The sequence below is a fragment of the Strix aluco genome, chromosome 5 (genome assembly GCF_031877795.1).
Source record: "Strix aluco isolate bStrAlu1 chromosome 5, bStrAlu1.hap1, whole genome shotgun sequence".
Classification (NCBI taxonomy): domain Eukaryota; kingdom Metazoa; phylum Chordata; class Aves; order Strigiformes; family Strigidae; genus Strix; species Strix aluco.
The window spans coordinates 60,685,813-60,701,690 of record NC_133935.1 but is presented as its reverse complement, the minus strand read 5'-3'; the positions used below and the strand labels follow the sequence as shown (position 1 = coordinate 60,701,690).

Sequence of the window (15,878 nt, the reverse complement as noted above, 5' to 3'; positions counted from 1 at the left end):
TTTTTTTTTTTTTTTGGTGTTTGCAGACATCAGTTTTCTATTAGGAAATCAGACCATGGTGAAAGATTTGTAACATTAACAGAAAAATAGTGACCTTAGTGTTATGCCATTTAGTAGAGAATTGCAGCAACAGAAATAGAAAATTCTTAACTGCTGTATGTTTGGCTTTGGCAATTCAACAGAGAAATGACCTCAAAAAAGCCACTGGATGGATGTAGGCTCCACAGATGTAAATAACTGCACCTGTTGAAAAGGCAGTCCTCATGGACATGTATTACTGATATGGTCATCAGTTAGCAGGGAACTTTCTTTAAGAGTTTATATTGCTCATAAACTTTAGAACAAATGCTTTGGATGGATGTTTTCCAACTTTCCAAGTTACTTGTAATTTTTAAAAGTAACTTTTTTATTGATGCAATAATTTACTTAGGCCATCATTAAAATACCTTCATCTGTCCAAGCATTTGAGTGCGTGCATAGGGTCAAATGGATTGAAGGACATAGTCTCTGCAATTTTTTGACCCATCTGAAAGAAACCCCACAAGACAGTTCTTTGTTTTCATACCTAGGAAAGTTTTTCAATTAGTCAGTGTCTTGCATATAAATCAGAAGATTTTGACCCACCATTCAGTATTGCTCTGTATCTCAAGGATGACCCCTTTAAAAGAAATTTCCAAATCATGCAACGCTACTGCAGCTAGAAGAATATTGGAAGCTAGTGGAATTTATAAACTTTATGAGATGAAGCCCAGAATAGGCTGCATACAAACTGAAACAAACCATAACATCTGATGAACCTTAGCAGTGCTCACTTGAGCATGAATGCTAAGAAGACAGCCTACAGAGAAAATGGCACTACCAAGTTGTAAGAGTGAGGAAGTTACATGTGTGGAGATGGATAGGGATAGAGCCACAGCCCATTGCCTCTACCACTGTTGTATGAGAAATGCACACAAATGTCACAGCCGGAGACTTGGCGTGGGTGCATGCAGGAGTTCTGCAAGGAGCTCCCGTTACATACAGAGGAAGAGTATAGCTCAGTTGGAAAGGACCTGGTAAAGGCTTGCAGGAATCTTGTGAAAGTGCAAAGGCTCCGGACCCCTTCTCAGTTACTATGAATGAATTATCCAGGGGTGGCTTAAAGTTACCAGGGGTTGTAGACAGCCAAGCTGGCCTTGGAAATGCCAGTCCAGATGTCTTCTCACTGAACTTTGCTGTGTCTTTAGTAGCCCAGGTCAGCTGTGGAACAGGACTACATGCTACCTTGGATGGCCATTCACTGCCTTTCTTCTTTCTCCATCACACCACTCTTAAGTATTTCATGCCTAATTTTAAAAAGTTTTTATTGCTCCAAAGTCTTGCTTTAACTGAACTTTCAAAGTTTAGCATTACCTTAATTGAGAACTTGCTCTAAACACAGAGCAAAATGTGTGCAAGTTATGAGCTGTTCTTTCCATTTTGAGAAGAGAAAAGGTTTTGGTATGGGTAGGAAACATTTCTTCCCAGAAGCCAGTGCAAAAAAAAAAACAACCCAAAACTGGATTGGACAGAATTCCTCAAAAAACTGTCAGAAAATGAGTCATGAAACTGAACTGAATGTGCTTGACTGCTCACTGTGTGTCTTTGTCTGGTATCAAACACTCCCTTTCCCTCCCCTCCTCACTGCCCCCTGCCCCCCCCCCCCCCCCGCCTTTTTTTTTTTAAGCTTGTGTAATGATTCCAGTTATGGTATTAGCAATATTCCTGATATATTCCAACATCAGCAAGATCAGAATCAGCCCTGGGAAACTATTCTTAATGTACAGTTTCAACGGCAGTGAGGCTGTCAGATAACAGGGGCTGTCAGCAAGGAGCCTGCCCTATACGGAGCACTTAAAAACCTGAGGCTTAGGAGAGGAAGATCATTGCTTTTTTTAGTGTCTTCTGTTCAACTATTTAACTGCATCCTTTTATACGCATTTTTGGATGTTTTGCTGGATGAAAGCCCAAGCTGCCAGAACTGTTGGTAGTAAGCATCAGCCATGCTACTGTCCTCATCCTGCTGCATGATAACAAGCGTTGGGCTGGGTTTAACATGCAGGCCAGTGTTTTGCTCGTTCCATTATTTACAGACTTGCAGTCTTGGAGGATTCATGGTGGTCATCCTGTCCCTGCTCTCTGCAGGATTTCTGTATTTTGAATTATAAGTCACTGGATCAGAACTTTTCCACTGTGATGGCTGCCCCTTGCCACCAGTATGTAGGACTGCATTTTCATGTATGCATTTGTTATTTGGCCTGTTTGTTCCTTGCATTAAAGGAGTAGTTATGCCAGGAGAAATGGTAAGATCCCCTCACATTCCTTCCTTCTCACAACCTCTAGCTAGGAGTGATTTCCTTTTACATGGAAACGCTGCTGCCATAAAACATTTCATAATAGCCTGAGAGCTAGAAGAAGTAATCCAACACTGGAGAGATCCAAAATCCATTTTTGCCTGTCTGAGGTGTGCTAATGCATTTGGACTCACTTCTGGGAAAGAGTATTTTGGGAAATGCCCTATTCTGCTGATGTGCAGTAAGTGTATTTTAAGGGGTCCAAGGCAATCTCTTCACTTCTTTTGGGATTCTGACTGGGCTTAGATGCAAGTAAGATGACAAGTTGCTCAAACAAGGGCAGTTCTAGGCATGACCAAAATAAAACTGTAGGTATTGAGGGGAGCTTACGTGAAAGGGAGGTTCCTTCTGAGTTTAGACATGTTCCTGGTTGGGTGGCAGCTGGGCAGGTTTACAATTTTGGATTTAAGTGCCTGTCATCTCAATCCTGCAGTAGGTGTGTACATCTTTTATTAGAGCTAGTCCCGGTAGGTCTCGATCAAGATAGCTTGTAACCGTCTTGGCTGGAGAGGCAAATAGATTGAAAACTTTAATTCTGCCAGACCTTGCATAAATCAAGTCACTCTTTTCTCAACCCTTTTCAATATCAAATTCCTTGACAAATACTGAGCTGGGCCACAAATGCTCTTCTGTACCATTCTGCCAGTTCTAGCATATTATTAACTGTTCAGGTGTCTTACAGAAATACCAGACTGTGAGAACTAGTCTCATTAATGGGACTTAAATACGCACTCCTTGGAGGTTATGTAGGATGGAACTTCTTGTCACTGAGCTTCACCGTCTAAGTGTTTCACAGCCAACTCTAGTTTACAGTTCTAGCATTGTGATAGCTCTGATAGGGTAAAATAAGAAGCTGGGTGAGGTAGGTATGTGGGGTGAAAAAGCAGCTCTTATTAAAGTGATGCAGTTGGAAAAATAGACAAGCTTTCCTCAAAGTTAGAAATAAAAGTGTGAATCTCTACATTTTATTCCATTTAAGTGTCTAAAGTAGAATCTGATTCAGTGTCTTGTGAAGGGGTCCTTTCTCTCACTTGCAGTTGGAGGGGGAAGCCAGACAACAGATGAAACCCAACACCTAACACAGGTGACACTCACCCCTGGCCTTGAGTTGTGAGAGAAGTGTGTAGAGAGAACCTGCCCCACAACTTACATGAAGCTCTAGTTGCTTCCATAGGCTTGCCCAATTTCTGCAGCAGATATAACTTTTTATGTAGCAGAGGAAAGGAGTGAAGCCAAGCTGAGCCAAACATTTTGCGTTAATCGGTGCAGAGAGTCTTCTCTGGAGGATGATTCAGAGCAGGAACCTATCTTAGCTCTGAATTGCCTCTACAGAATACATTTTCATCTTATTGCAATAAACTTAGGAAGTTTAGTGTCATCAGGCTAAAATTAGCCTTTATTAATTCTCCCCTCAGTTGTAAATCCCTCCACAAAGAAAGCACCTCAGTATTTAATGCATAACTGCTGGTTCAGTATACTCGCTGGAGGTCTCCAGCTCTAATTTTCATGAGCACAGTGTACTAACAGACAACACCAGTAGAGTGTCTGGTGTTTGACCTTGTTCCATTTGCATTTGCATTTTTATTTTAAAAAAACACCAAAACACATGTATTTTTAAAAGAGAGTTAACACAGCTTAATAGCAATAGTTCTATCTCTGCAGGTGGGGGAACGATCACACCCTGTAAAAATAATGGACTTGCCATTCTTTGGCTTCCATTAAATATGAGTGTGTGGTCTGAGGTCCCAGAGCTGCAGGGATGTTCTGAACTTTTCAGTGTATGTCCAAGTGAGCTTTTTGGATAGGTGTAAAAAGGTTCCTCATTTACTAATATGTCAAAGTTTTTAAGAATTTATTCCAATTTATATGGTGAACAAGTAGGGCAAAGATAAGACAGATACAAATATGAAAGTTCTAGGGTTGGAATAGAAGGATTTTATGAAATAGCTTTCATAAGGAGGCAAGTTAAATTTCATTGTGAATTAAAAGAAAATAGGCCATAAACACAAACCCAGGGTTAGTTCTGTATGTTAGTTGTGATCTTCACGAAAAACAAGATGCTGAAATATTTTGCATGACAGAACTGACTCTCCAGCTCATGTTTGTAAATCTAAGGTCTGCAGTAACAAGAGGCAGGCTAGAATTGGAACATCTCACACTTTTTATTTATTTGTCCTCATAACTCTACTGTGATGATGGAAAGTCTACTCTTGTTAAGAGAAATAACATTTTCCCCATTCCATAGAGGGGAAGAAGATGCATTTAAGTAGATGCACCTGCATCAGGCGTAGATTTTCCTACATTTGTTGCAGACAATGAGACTAAGTTTCTGGACACCCTTCTTGCTTAGATTCTCATTTGTAAGTTGCTGTTAAAGGATCAGCTGGGACAGTTTGTCCACATTTCAAAGGAATGGGAGACAAACGTAAGGGACCTACCCCTGTGTTGAAGATCACAGCTCAGTGCCAGTACCCGTTCAGTCCCTGTTGTCTAACAGTGCTGTCAGCTATTGACAGTGTCAGCTGTGGCAGAGCTTCAGGATATCTGTCAGAACTGTCAAAATTCATAAAATCCAGAGCATACTTGCCAGAGTTGCCCAGGGCAGATTCACACCTAAGTATTGAAGAGTTTGTATATATTCATACTTCCTTCCACTACTTTCATGGATTAAGCAAGTGTATTTGCAAAGCATCTAATATTTTACCCTAAGCCTAACAGTCCATTTGGTATTTTCTTATAGTAAAAGCACATCTGTTCCAGCAAAAGATACTGCTGTAAAATACGTAAGAAACTAACAGCTTTAATTACTTCATTACAAGCTCATTTGAATCTTGTAACAGCTAGAGAAATGGTGAAAAGAACTAACTAATGACAAGCCTAAATCAAAATAAGAACGAACCAAACCATTCTACTTCTCTGTAGGCTACAGCCAGATGACCTCAGTAAGCTGTTTAAGAACACATATATCCAGGAGTGCATGACCTACAATGATACATTTTTCTCCAGGCAATGGCCTCATTCTCAGTTTGGATCCAGGCCTGAGTTCCCTCAAAGCTTAGGCTTTTATAGAGCTCCTTTTAGACACAAGGACTAGTACCAATTGATTTCTTTTTTATTTTATTTTTTTTTTTTTTAGTGAATTCATCAAGGGGATATTTTCCCATAAAAAATATCTTTGTAAAAATCCTTGGATGTTGTAAAAGAAAGTAACTCTCAAAAGAATTCAAGCCTAGCTTGACCAGTTTTTATTTTCAAAAGAGATATTTCCATTTTTAACATAAGAAAGGTATCTTGAAGAGCACATCTAAACAGCGAGCAGAAGAAAAAAAACTTCTTGCAGAAAGAAAAAACTTCAGAGAAGTTTCCATGGGCACTAATGATTAAGATCCAGTTTTGAAAAGCCAGATGAATCCCTCTCTAAATGGCACAAATGGTAAAAATATTTTTAGTGTACAAAGATGTTCTCAATGTACAAAGAATATACAGTATCAGCTAGCTTCTGTAGGCCAATAAGCAAGAAAAGGAAAATTCAGCAGCTCACCTGTAAATAAAGCATGCACCCATAAAAAGAATTAAGCATTTTTTTTTAATGTAGCCAAAATTCCACACCGAGAGACCTGCTTCAGAGAAAGCAATCATTCTATATGGGCTTAATTACACACAGAGATACATAATTTTCTACTATAAATGAGTTAAATGCAGTTGATAATAGTGGAACCATATGGATGTTCATCCATTTCTTTTCCCCCTAACATATTTTGGAAGAACTGCATAGTATTCTATGCTGTTCAGCATTTTAAGAGCTTTTTAAAAAGTTGAAAAACATGAAAAAAATTAAGTTGAAAATAGGAAAAAGCTGATGTTTTATTGTTTTATTATATATCTCTTGTTCGATAAGAAATCTGTGATATCATTTTAGAAAATAACATTCTAAATCATACAAACATTTTACAATTGCAATTTATCATCTGTATTTAAAGAAAACAGCAGCATAAGCCCATCAGAAGGCTAATGTAATGTTAATGTACCTCTGCATATGTTCTGTTATTCTGGTTTACAAAGCCATATTAGGTGCAGAAAGAAGAAGGGCTTTTTTATGGGTTAGGCTTTAAAGTAGCAACTAAGCAACACGGAGAGTCAAGTCAATAGGTGAGGAGACTTAGACAAGGATACTAATTACACTCGTCTTCTGTAAGAGCTTGCTACCTAGGTAAAGTGCCAGCATAGCATCTATCATTTTAAATATCACAATGTTCACACAGATAATACACAGAAATATGCAGGGTTGCATTTACTGCATCCCATTTTTAATAAAAAACATTTCTTATAAACAGATATTTCCAACTCTTGTATAGTCTTGTATGAAAACACTTATAGTCTTCTTTTCTACACACAACCATATATAATGAATATACCATAACTGCACGGCAAGACTTAAAAATCTGTGTAATTTAGAAACTGAAATTTTAGTTATCTGAAGTAATTTTTTTGCAGTCTCACTCTTTCTGCCTAGTAAGTTGGTTAGAATTCAAATACTATAGAAATAATTCTTCAAAGAAAACGGATGAAGTGCCATTTACAAAGGTACAAAATATACAGCAAAGTTAACCTCTCATTAAATAAAATATACAGATTAGCTGATCTTCCAAATCATTAGCTAACACCTTATTTTAAGGGATGAACTTCCAGGGAGCTTTTCCTCCCCAATATAGGAGAAAGACACAACAGTTCTTTTCTCTGTATGCTTATGCAATGAGTCACATTCATTTTAACTGCTGTTAATAAAGGACTGAGTTGATCATTCTGGATAGTGAGGGCCAAAAATGATCCCTGGTGGACTTGCAGTAAAGTCAGTGGGAAACCCTAGAGATCAGTTTCACCTAAGGTATCACAGCCTATATAAATATTTATAGTAATAGCTCCAACCATTGTCACTGCAGTGGCTGTTAAACCTCCATGAGAATTCTCCTGTAATTGACGTACCATTAAAATAAAGTGTTGCCAACATACTCTGCGTTCACTCTGTTGTTAAAATAGTGAGCTATGAAAACTGTCTATTTATTCTTAAACTGGTCTCCCTGAAAATACATGAGTTTTAGAAAAAATAGCATGTTCCCACTTAAACCAGCCATTGTAATTTAACAGTTTGGAATGAATGGTAAGTGCTTATATGTTAGGTTAGCAAAGAGGTATACACCAGCTCAATTACAATTACAGCAGTGTTGTATCCCTGACGTTTACTCTTGGTCCAGGCGTATATTAACGATGGCAAAGCATCGGCCTAGGCTCTGGAAGAACGGTACGACGAAAACATCTGTCAGGCTCTTCCATATAGTTTGCACTGAAGGCAAGACCATGAGACAGGTTTTCACAAAAGGCACCACAATCCTGTAAAAGAGAAAATGGAAGATTTGAAGATTGCTGCTGCTGTAGCATGGGGAAATCAGGCTAACCAAACTCAAGTGGGAGATCTTGTGGAAGAGGAAGTGATTTTATAACTCTCAATCTAATCTCTAAACAAGTTGATTTTACACTCTTGCACTCATTCTCCAACAATTTTGTTCGCTCACAGCCTCACACCTGCACATGCAGAAGCACCATGATGCACGTGGTCCTCTGGCCGGGATCACCTGTGTGCAACAGAGGGGACAGGAGACGCCAGCTTTCTTTTCATCATGTCTCTGCTTTTTCTTAATTGGCCATGCTGAGCTAAGTTTGGGACATACCTTTTACAGGGGTGAACTGTTGCCATTCTCTCCCTGCTGCTGGGAGGGCTGGTGTATGTGATACGCTGCAACCTTGATGCCAACCCACTGTGGCTGAGGAGCAGAGTCAGCTGCTAAGGACTCATTTGTGCTGTGGGCATATCCGAGTGTGGGTCTTCGGGGCTTAACAGAAACATCACATTCCCCAGTTTGATCGACTGGGAACAGCGCTCTTTATGATCTGGTCTTGTTCTGCTGTCTCTTTTGGTGTTTCTTTTTTCCCTCTCTCTCTCACACTCACATGCACAGGCACATACGCACAACGCCATTCCTGTCTTGTTCCTACCAATCTAACAGCGCTGTTACAAATTGCTACAATAAAACAGAAACGGTAAAGCAATATCCAGTTACACTGGATTAGTATAGTACAGAGACATGCCGAACCTCAGAAAAATGGGATCTTGCTGATCCTGTAGTGTTTTTGATTTGTAGGTGAGAAACTACCGTAGAATGAGGTCAAAACTCCTGGTCAGGGGATAGATCTTTTTATTCACTCAGGGTGCATACTTGAAAGTATTGTGCTTTCATCTCCTGAGCACTAGTAACCATCTGGGGATGCTCACCATATATCCTAATTCCAAAGCAATGTCATTAGTGGTGGCTTAAACCAAGCATACTAACAATGGAGGCGAGCCAGAAGTGCACACATGGGCAGCTCAACGAGGGCCAGGGGATACATCATAACTGACCACACTATTTTGAGTTATTGTCTTGTTTTAATCATTTACTGGCCAAAACCCCTGGTCATTTCACTAAGCTGGATGTTCTTATTTGAGTGCAGACAAATGAAATGTATAAATAATTTATGTAATACTGAAGTGGTACTAGAGCAAGGTTTTAAAAATCTCTGTGCCATATAGACCACATTTATTTCCTAAATTAGGTAGAAGAAGCTATAGATTATCTCGATAAAGATAATAAACTCTGTTCTAGTTTGCTGTGACATTCAGAATTTAAGATCCCAGTCTTGCATTCACGTAATTCCAGAACACTCATTGACTTTGGTTGGAATGAGGGGAAATATTTAATTTACTATTTCATCATAAAGCTGAAAAATGTTTAAGTATTGTGCAATTCCAACTAGTACCACTCAGAATAACAACGTAGAAAAAACCCCATACGTTTAAAAAAAGTTGAAGCTTAGAAATATAAAGAATCAAAATGAATTATTTTCAGTGTTTGTCTAGCCAGATTCTCAGCTTTTATCATACAATGCAAGCCATATACTAGTATGTCTATGCTGCAGTCTAAGCTAACCCAGATGGATTTGAACAAGAATAGTTTTTCTGAAACGTTCTCTTCTTTTGTCTCTGCTGAAACAGCTAGCAATATACACACCATATAGAACTGTGAGCGTTACTGGAATAATGTGCACCTAGTTTTAAACTGAACTCAGTAAACTATGTGTTTTATAACCACCTATAGTATCACTGCATATAGAATAGATAATTTCTAGAGAATAAAATTAGGGCTTCATGTGTTAGAATACAGTTGATAAACATCAGTAATGCAAAGGGAAAAAAAAATGGTATTTCTCCAAGCAATGCAGGGAAAACACCAGAAATGGCTACTCAGCTTGTGTTGACTTCACCCCTTTTCCATTTCAGTTAGTTTATAGAGGCTATGTCACTGCTCCTTTGCTGCAATCTAAAATTATTTTGGCCTGCATTTTTTTTTAAATCTAGCTGAATTGCAGAGCAGCAAAAAAGATGACATTTCTATTGGACCTTCTGTCGACAGAATCACACAAAACATAAACTAAATAAATACCACACTATGCAGAAGTTTCACAGAAAGATGTAGTGAATCACCAGGATGTCATTAGGGAAGGCTGGAAAAGCAATAATCATACTGCTTGCAACTGCTGTAGTAGTCATTCACACAACACCAGAACTCAACCTCGTTTGATAATGTTAAATACAATAAATATCAAAATGTTTTGGTAATGTTTTAACACTTGCTATCCAATTTTAGGGTAAATGCATGCAAAAACCAATGTAGGCTAACTCCGTAGGAGAATACGTTAGACATGTTAGCAACCAAAGCTAATTAACGTAAATAATTTTCAATTTTAAAATCAAAGTCAGTCTACTTAGACAACAATTACTCAAACACCTTTCTTCAGAGAAGAAAATCCTTTACACCCGAGAGAGCAGTAAAAGGTATTTTCTAACTTTTAAAAAATATGAGTGTGTCTACATGTATGTAAGTACACATCCTGTTCTGCATAGGATATGTTATCCTACTGTGTGGCATTTCCAAATAATCAGAGAGTGTGATGTGCTGGTCACTCCACAGAAAATATAAATAACCATGTGCCATTAGAAGCTATGTATTATGTTTTTGGTGACCTGTCAAAGAAACATTAACATATACATCCTTTACTCCTAGTGCTTTCGGTATACCCCAGTCTGCACTTCTGTTCACAGAAATGGTAACTTTGCGTAATGTCTAACAGCGGAAGTAAAGTCAGCATATCCCAAGGGTATCAATATTGGTACTACTAGTGTTACCCCATGTTAAAGCTTTGGGAAGAAAATCAAAGCTCTGTTGAATCTGGCATCTGAACTGAAGCATAGCCAAGGTATTTCAACTACCTATATAACCTCTCATTGAATCTTGCTATGTATATATCTCATAAAATACTCATCCCTTCACTAAGTAGAAGGAATTACCGCTTTTGGGAACTGTTCAACTGAAAAGAGCAAACGATCACATTTTTTCCATCCTATCCTATTTTCTCTTCCTTCTGTTCAAGGCATGACATCTACAAAATTATACCCATCAGCCTTTCTCACTTTTTCTCACATTACTTTTTTTCTGCTAATCCCTGAGGGAACATTGTTGAGAACCAAACACCTCTTGGATATGGCAGAGTAATTCCCACTGGTAAGGGTGTTTTCAGTTCAAAGCAGTTCAATTTTTCACAGAGTTGGACAATGTGGTTGGAGAAATCATTCAATGTTAATTCAGGATTCCTGCTTCAAAGTGAAGAATCACATCTTCTCCTGCAAAGTTTTTCAAAATGGAACCTCAGACACATCTTAATGCTATTTTTCAAATGCTATACTATTCAGTGGTTAAATTACCTAATTCCAAGTATGCATGTGTACTACATCATGATTTTGAATTAAAAGTCTTGCATGGCCCTACAATATAAGCAACCATTGTGAACAGATGGCTAAATGTTACCTAGCAGCTGCAGAGCTTTTTGTCAAGACCCATTTTAACCTTTGGGATTTTCATGAGTGAGGCAAGAGATAACTGCCAAAGCTTTCCAGGACCCATACATAGTATATGAAGTGCATTAAACCCAAACATTATATATCCCAGGTCCTGGGTAGACTGGAAAAGATAAAGCTAAAAAGGAAGCAAGACAACATCCACCTACTTCCTCTTCAGAAGCTGAGGGATATATACTGGACATGAAAGAAGAGGCATCAAGGTAACACCAGATCATAAGGTGAGTCTTCACAGCATAGCTGTACTGTAATTACTTTTGATTTCACACAGCCAGCAGGGAGATGGTTTTGGGGTTGAGTATGATAGCAATAAGTTAGGTGAATGGGGTTGTGGAGAAGGAGGTAAGAGATGATGCATGTCCATATCTACTTCTCTGCATATAAGTCCCTGGCTACATTGTAGCACTGTGAATGGAAGCTCAAGCCCAGAGGAGCTCCGAATACCTACAGCTCCAGCTGATGACAAGAGCATAAAGCTGGCTGAGTCCTTGTGCTTTAGAGCCCATCTCGGATCCAAGACTCAAGTTATAGATCCTCAAATGAACCACTGATTCTTAGCATAAATATGCAACATGCCAGAACCCTATTCAGGCAAGACAAAAAAGCATATATCAGATTCAAGTGTTAATTTCCAAGAGACAGCAAACATGTTGCTTGGAACAAGAATCAATCCCTGATCTATAATAAATATCATTATTTTGCATGTGCTGCCTGGAAAACCTAGTGTTCTGGTAGTGTTCAAAACCAAATAACCTTAACAGCCTCAATCTAAGGACATGTTTAAAAGCTTACTAATATTCACAGAAAGATGTTAAATCTCAGTCTGACACATTCTGCCATGTATAGTCTGTGGTGAGAATGACAGCCATCAGTAAAGGAGAAGAAATGTGGAGAAGTAGCCTTCCTTGATCTGGCTTCTAACTAGTAGGTCACCAGCCTACTAGCTGGCACAGTTTCAGCCCATCAGTATCTTTTACCAAGTAGTGTAAAACTGGATTCTGGCTCAAGCAGACAGTTTGAGAACAGGAGCAGAATATGCTCCATCTTTATAGTTAAAAATGAAAATCTACCCAGCTTTCTTTTTGCTTTCCATGAAGTCTCACATATTCCTTCTTTAGCAAACTTTTTGCTGGTGGAAGACAACATTTACTATCAGGTATGAGGGGGCAACTCATGATGTGCCCTTGACACATGAGAAATGCCGAGTCAGACTTCTGCGGATTTTTAGCATGCTGACAAAACTGCAACAACATGTGTCACAATCAGCAGAGCACTTCCAAAGGTTGTTGAAACACCTTTGAATTTAGTCTCAGGAAAGGCTCCCCTAGGGCAGATCAGCATCATCATCTCACTGGTTTGGATGATGAAAGTGAGGCACAGTAGCTCTGATAAGCCCTCCTGCAGGCAGCTATGTGGGAGGGTGTGCCCAGGGTTTTCCCATGATGTTTCACCCGTTGAAGACAGAGTTATAATGGAATTCCCTTCCTCTCACCCTCTCACAAAACAAGGAGTTACTATTTTTTTCAGATGCTACTATTTTTTTCAGATGCAATGGAGCTACATGGGAGCCAGTACCATGTGTTTAGGGTCCCCATACCTGCACAGCTCCTGTGCTACCCTCTCAAATGCAGAAACTTTGAACTCTTTACTTTACTTCCAAGAAATATGGAATGTGGAGACCTTCAGAGAAGCTAAGTTAGTCTCAATGCGTTCCACCTTTGTGTTGGAACAAATCCAGCTTGTGGTTGTGGGAAGATGAGACAGTGTTGGCTTTGGATGGTAGCACTGGATGGGGTCCAAGCGGGTGCAGATAGCACTACTGAGTTATGTGATTCTTTCACACCCATCCCAGGCGCAAGAAAGATCAAAATGAAAGATCACTTCTGTAGTGACAATGAATGTAGGGAAAGAAAATTAGTTGTTGGGGAAGCCAGTGTGTTCACAGAAAGTCAAGGGAAACTTTTCAAATGAAGTGCCACATTCAGACAGTCCTATTTCAGATATACTGAGAACCCACAGTTCCTGAGAGAGTCACTAGGGACTACTTGCATAAATAGAAACTGAACTCTGGGTCCTGGTTCAGTGAAACTCATGTCTATGTACCCAGGCTGTGAAATCGGGATAGAAGATCATTCTGAAGCACAAGAAACTTTAATTAGAGTCTTAATAAATTGGGCATCAGTGAATTCTTCCATAGATATTCCACTACTGGAAATCTGTATGTCCACCAAACCCTTTTGCAGTAACATGGTACAGTACAGCGCAGTGACAGCTGACAGACCTAAACGACTGGGCACACTATGCAATGTTCATCGTGATTTGGTGACTAGCAGGTGAGCAGCTCTAAACTACATTGCAAGTGCTTTAGGTATTATGCAAACTTTATGCTTCAAAATTCAAGTTAATCAGTTTTTGAAGTGGCTCATGACAATGCCATCAACCCAAACTTTCATTCCACTTTTGAAAACTGAAATCTGCATTCAGCAGATTGCAACCACAGGTTCAGACAACCAAAGTATTCCTATTGCTTTGAGTTTGTTTCCCAGTTTCTGGATTGTATTTTGTTTTCCTTAACAACTTCTTCATGATTCCAGTGTTACCCAAGTCAAATGAGACTTTGCCCAAAACCCATGTATATGGAAAATCCTGGTTCGCAGGAATGATGTTGATAATCTGCATTCATCCCTTCCTCTGCAGCCTGCTGGATTCTCCATTCTTTCCTCAAACTCACTCTCTTCCCTGTCTTTCTTGCTTCTCTACAATCCTCTGCCTTTCTAGTCTCAGGGTACTCTTCCCTGGTATTTTGCCAGTATATTCTGTTTAAAGTACATGAGGTTTGCTGTGACTTGAAGGGCTACTGTATTTGCCTGTGAACCTGGGCCATGGCCAGAAGCAGCTTTCCTGAGCACAGCAGGGGTTTTTTGCTTAGGTGGAAGTGCTGTGGGGCACTGCACCTCGAGTGGCCATGTACCAGATGCAAGGCAGTGACAGTAGCTTTTGTGACAGTAGCAAAGAAAGAGTGAGCTGGGCCCTCAAAAGCTTCCTTCATTTGAGGAAAAAAAAAAAAAAGAAAGAGGTAACCGTACTGAGAAGGTGTCAGGTGTAAAGAATACTTCTGCCTTGGTCTTTCATTTCAAACACATATGTTTTAAGAACTTCTGTACTCTAAAAAACCAAGCAATCATTATTATTACTCCAGAAGCCAGCCGAGGCTGGAATGCATTGCGGTAGGTGCCGTACAAATGGTAAAACAGGCTCTCTGCCCCGGGGAGCTTACAGAGACATGACAGACTGCTGGAAAAAGCAAGGCAGGGAACTGAATCACAGAGAACACACTGTTTTCATTTCTCTCGCTTTAAAAACAAAGCAGATAATGTAAGCTGATCTGACTACCGGTTGTAAAGGCAGTGGTGAAGGGTTAGGCAGCAATGCTACAGCGGAGAGTTCTGCTGAGCTGTCTGCAGAGCCCACGCGCCGACGGGCAGCAAAACGCACTTACCAGATGTGCAGGCAGCTGAGCACCGCGAAGACGATCCCCACAACCAGGGCCAGCGGAATGGCAAGGACCAGAGTCAGGAGCTTGTAGATCAAGTACTTGCTGAGCTCAAAGAGCGCGTGGCTGCAGATCCAGACTTTGTCGAAGGAGTGGGTGAGCTCGGGTTCCGCGATCACGTCCTCGAACCCCAGCTGGAACCAGAAGCAGGTCTGCCCTTACGCGGAGCCGGGGCGAAGGGAGGCCGCCGGGCTGCCCCCCCCGCCGGGCTGCCCCCCCGCCGGGCTGTGCCGCCGCCGGGCTGACCTGACCCCCCGCCGGGCTGACCCCCCGCCCGCCGCCCCGCCGAGGGCCCCGGCCCGGCCGCCGAGCCCGAGCCCCGGCCCCGGCCCCGGCCCAGCCCGCCCGGCGCAGCCCCCACCGCGCTGGCTCCCCGCGGCCGCGGGCCGGCGCGCACCTGGAGGTGGGCGTTCAGCCCCTGGGGGTCGCGGTCCAGCTCGTCCTCCGCGCACTTCTCCGCCTCCGGCAGCGCGGGGCCGCCACTCCGCGGGAGGTTGTCGTCGTCCATGAAAATGCGGGTATCCGCTTTCTCCGTCTCCAGCCCCATGGCGCTGCCCGCCGCTCCGCGGCTGCCGGCCCGGCCCGGCCCTGCCCTGCCCCGTCCGGACCCGCCGGGCTGGGGCGGAGCGGGGCTGCCCGGGACACGCCCCGCGGGCCGCGCCGCCGCCGGGAGCGGGACCGGGAGCGGGACCGGGAGCGGGAGCGGGAGCGGGGTGGGCGCCGCGGGCCAGCGAGAGTCCCGCAGCGCTTGCTGGCAGCCCGGCCGCTCGTCCCTCGGCTGGGCGGCCGCTTTATGGGCCGGGACGTCCAGGCGGGCTCCCCTCCAGCTGTCCGGAGCCACCGGTCGCCTTTGTTTCCCCACTGATCTGACATCCCCGGGCAGCGGGCCCCGCGCCGCTTTCACTGCGGCCTCACGCATGACTGAAATTTGTAGGAGAAAGCGTTT

General features: G+C 41.7%; 1 protein-coding gene across 1 annotated transcript; it reads right to left on the bottom strand.

Annotated features, from left to right (window-relative positions):
- Positions 1–5,594: 5,594 nt before the first annotated feature.
- CAV2 (caveolin 2) lies at positions 5,595–15,574 on the bottom strand. Its single transcript, XM_074827544.1, has 3 exons — positions 15,330–15,574; positions 14,879–15,066; positions 5,595–7,760 (listed from the first exon to the last, which is right to left on the bottom strand). The coding sequence occupies exons 1-3, from the start codon at positions 15,477–15,479 to the stop codon at positions 7,610–7,612; spliced, it is 489 nt and encodes a 162-aa protein (XP_074683645.1). The 5' UTR covers positions 15,480–15,574; the 3' UTR covers positions 5,595–7,609.
- Positions 15,575–15,878: the final 304 nt, after the last annotated feature.

Coding starts and splice junctions, on each gene's coding strand:
- CAV2 (XM_074827544.1), bottom strand. CDS start 15,479: ATGGGGCTGGAGACGGAGAAAGCGGATACCCGCATTTTCATGGACGAC. Junction 15,067..15,329: donor GGCTGAACGCCCACCTCCAG/GTGCGCGCCGGC, acceptor TTCTGGTTCCAG/CTGGGGTTCGAGGACGTGAT. Junction 7,761..14,878: donor CTCAGCTGCCTGCACATCTG/GTAAGTGCGTTT, acceptor TCTCTTTTACAG/GATTGTGGTGCCTTTTGTGA.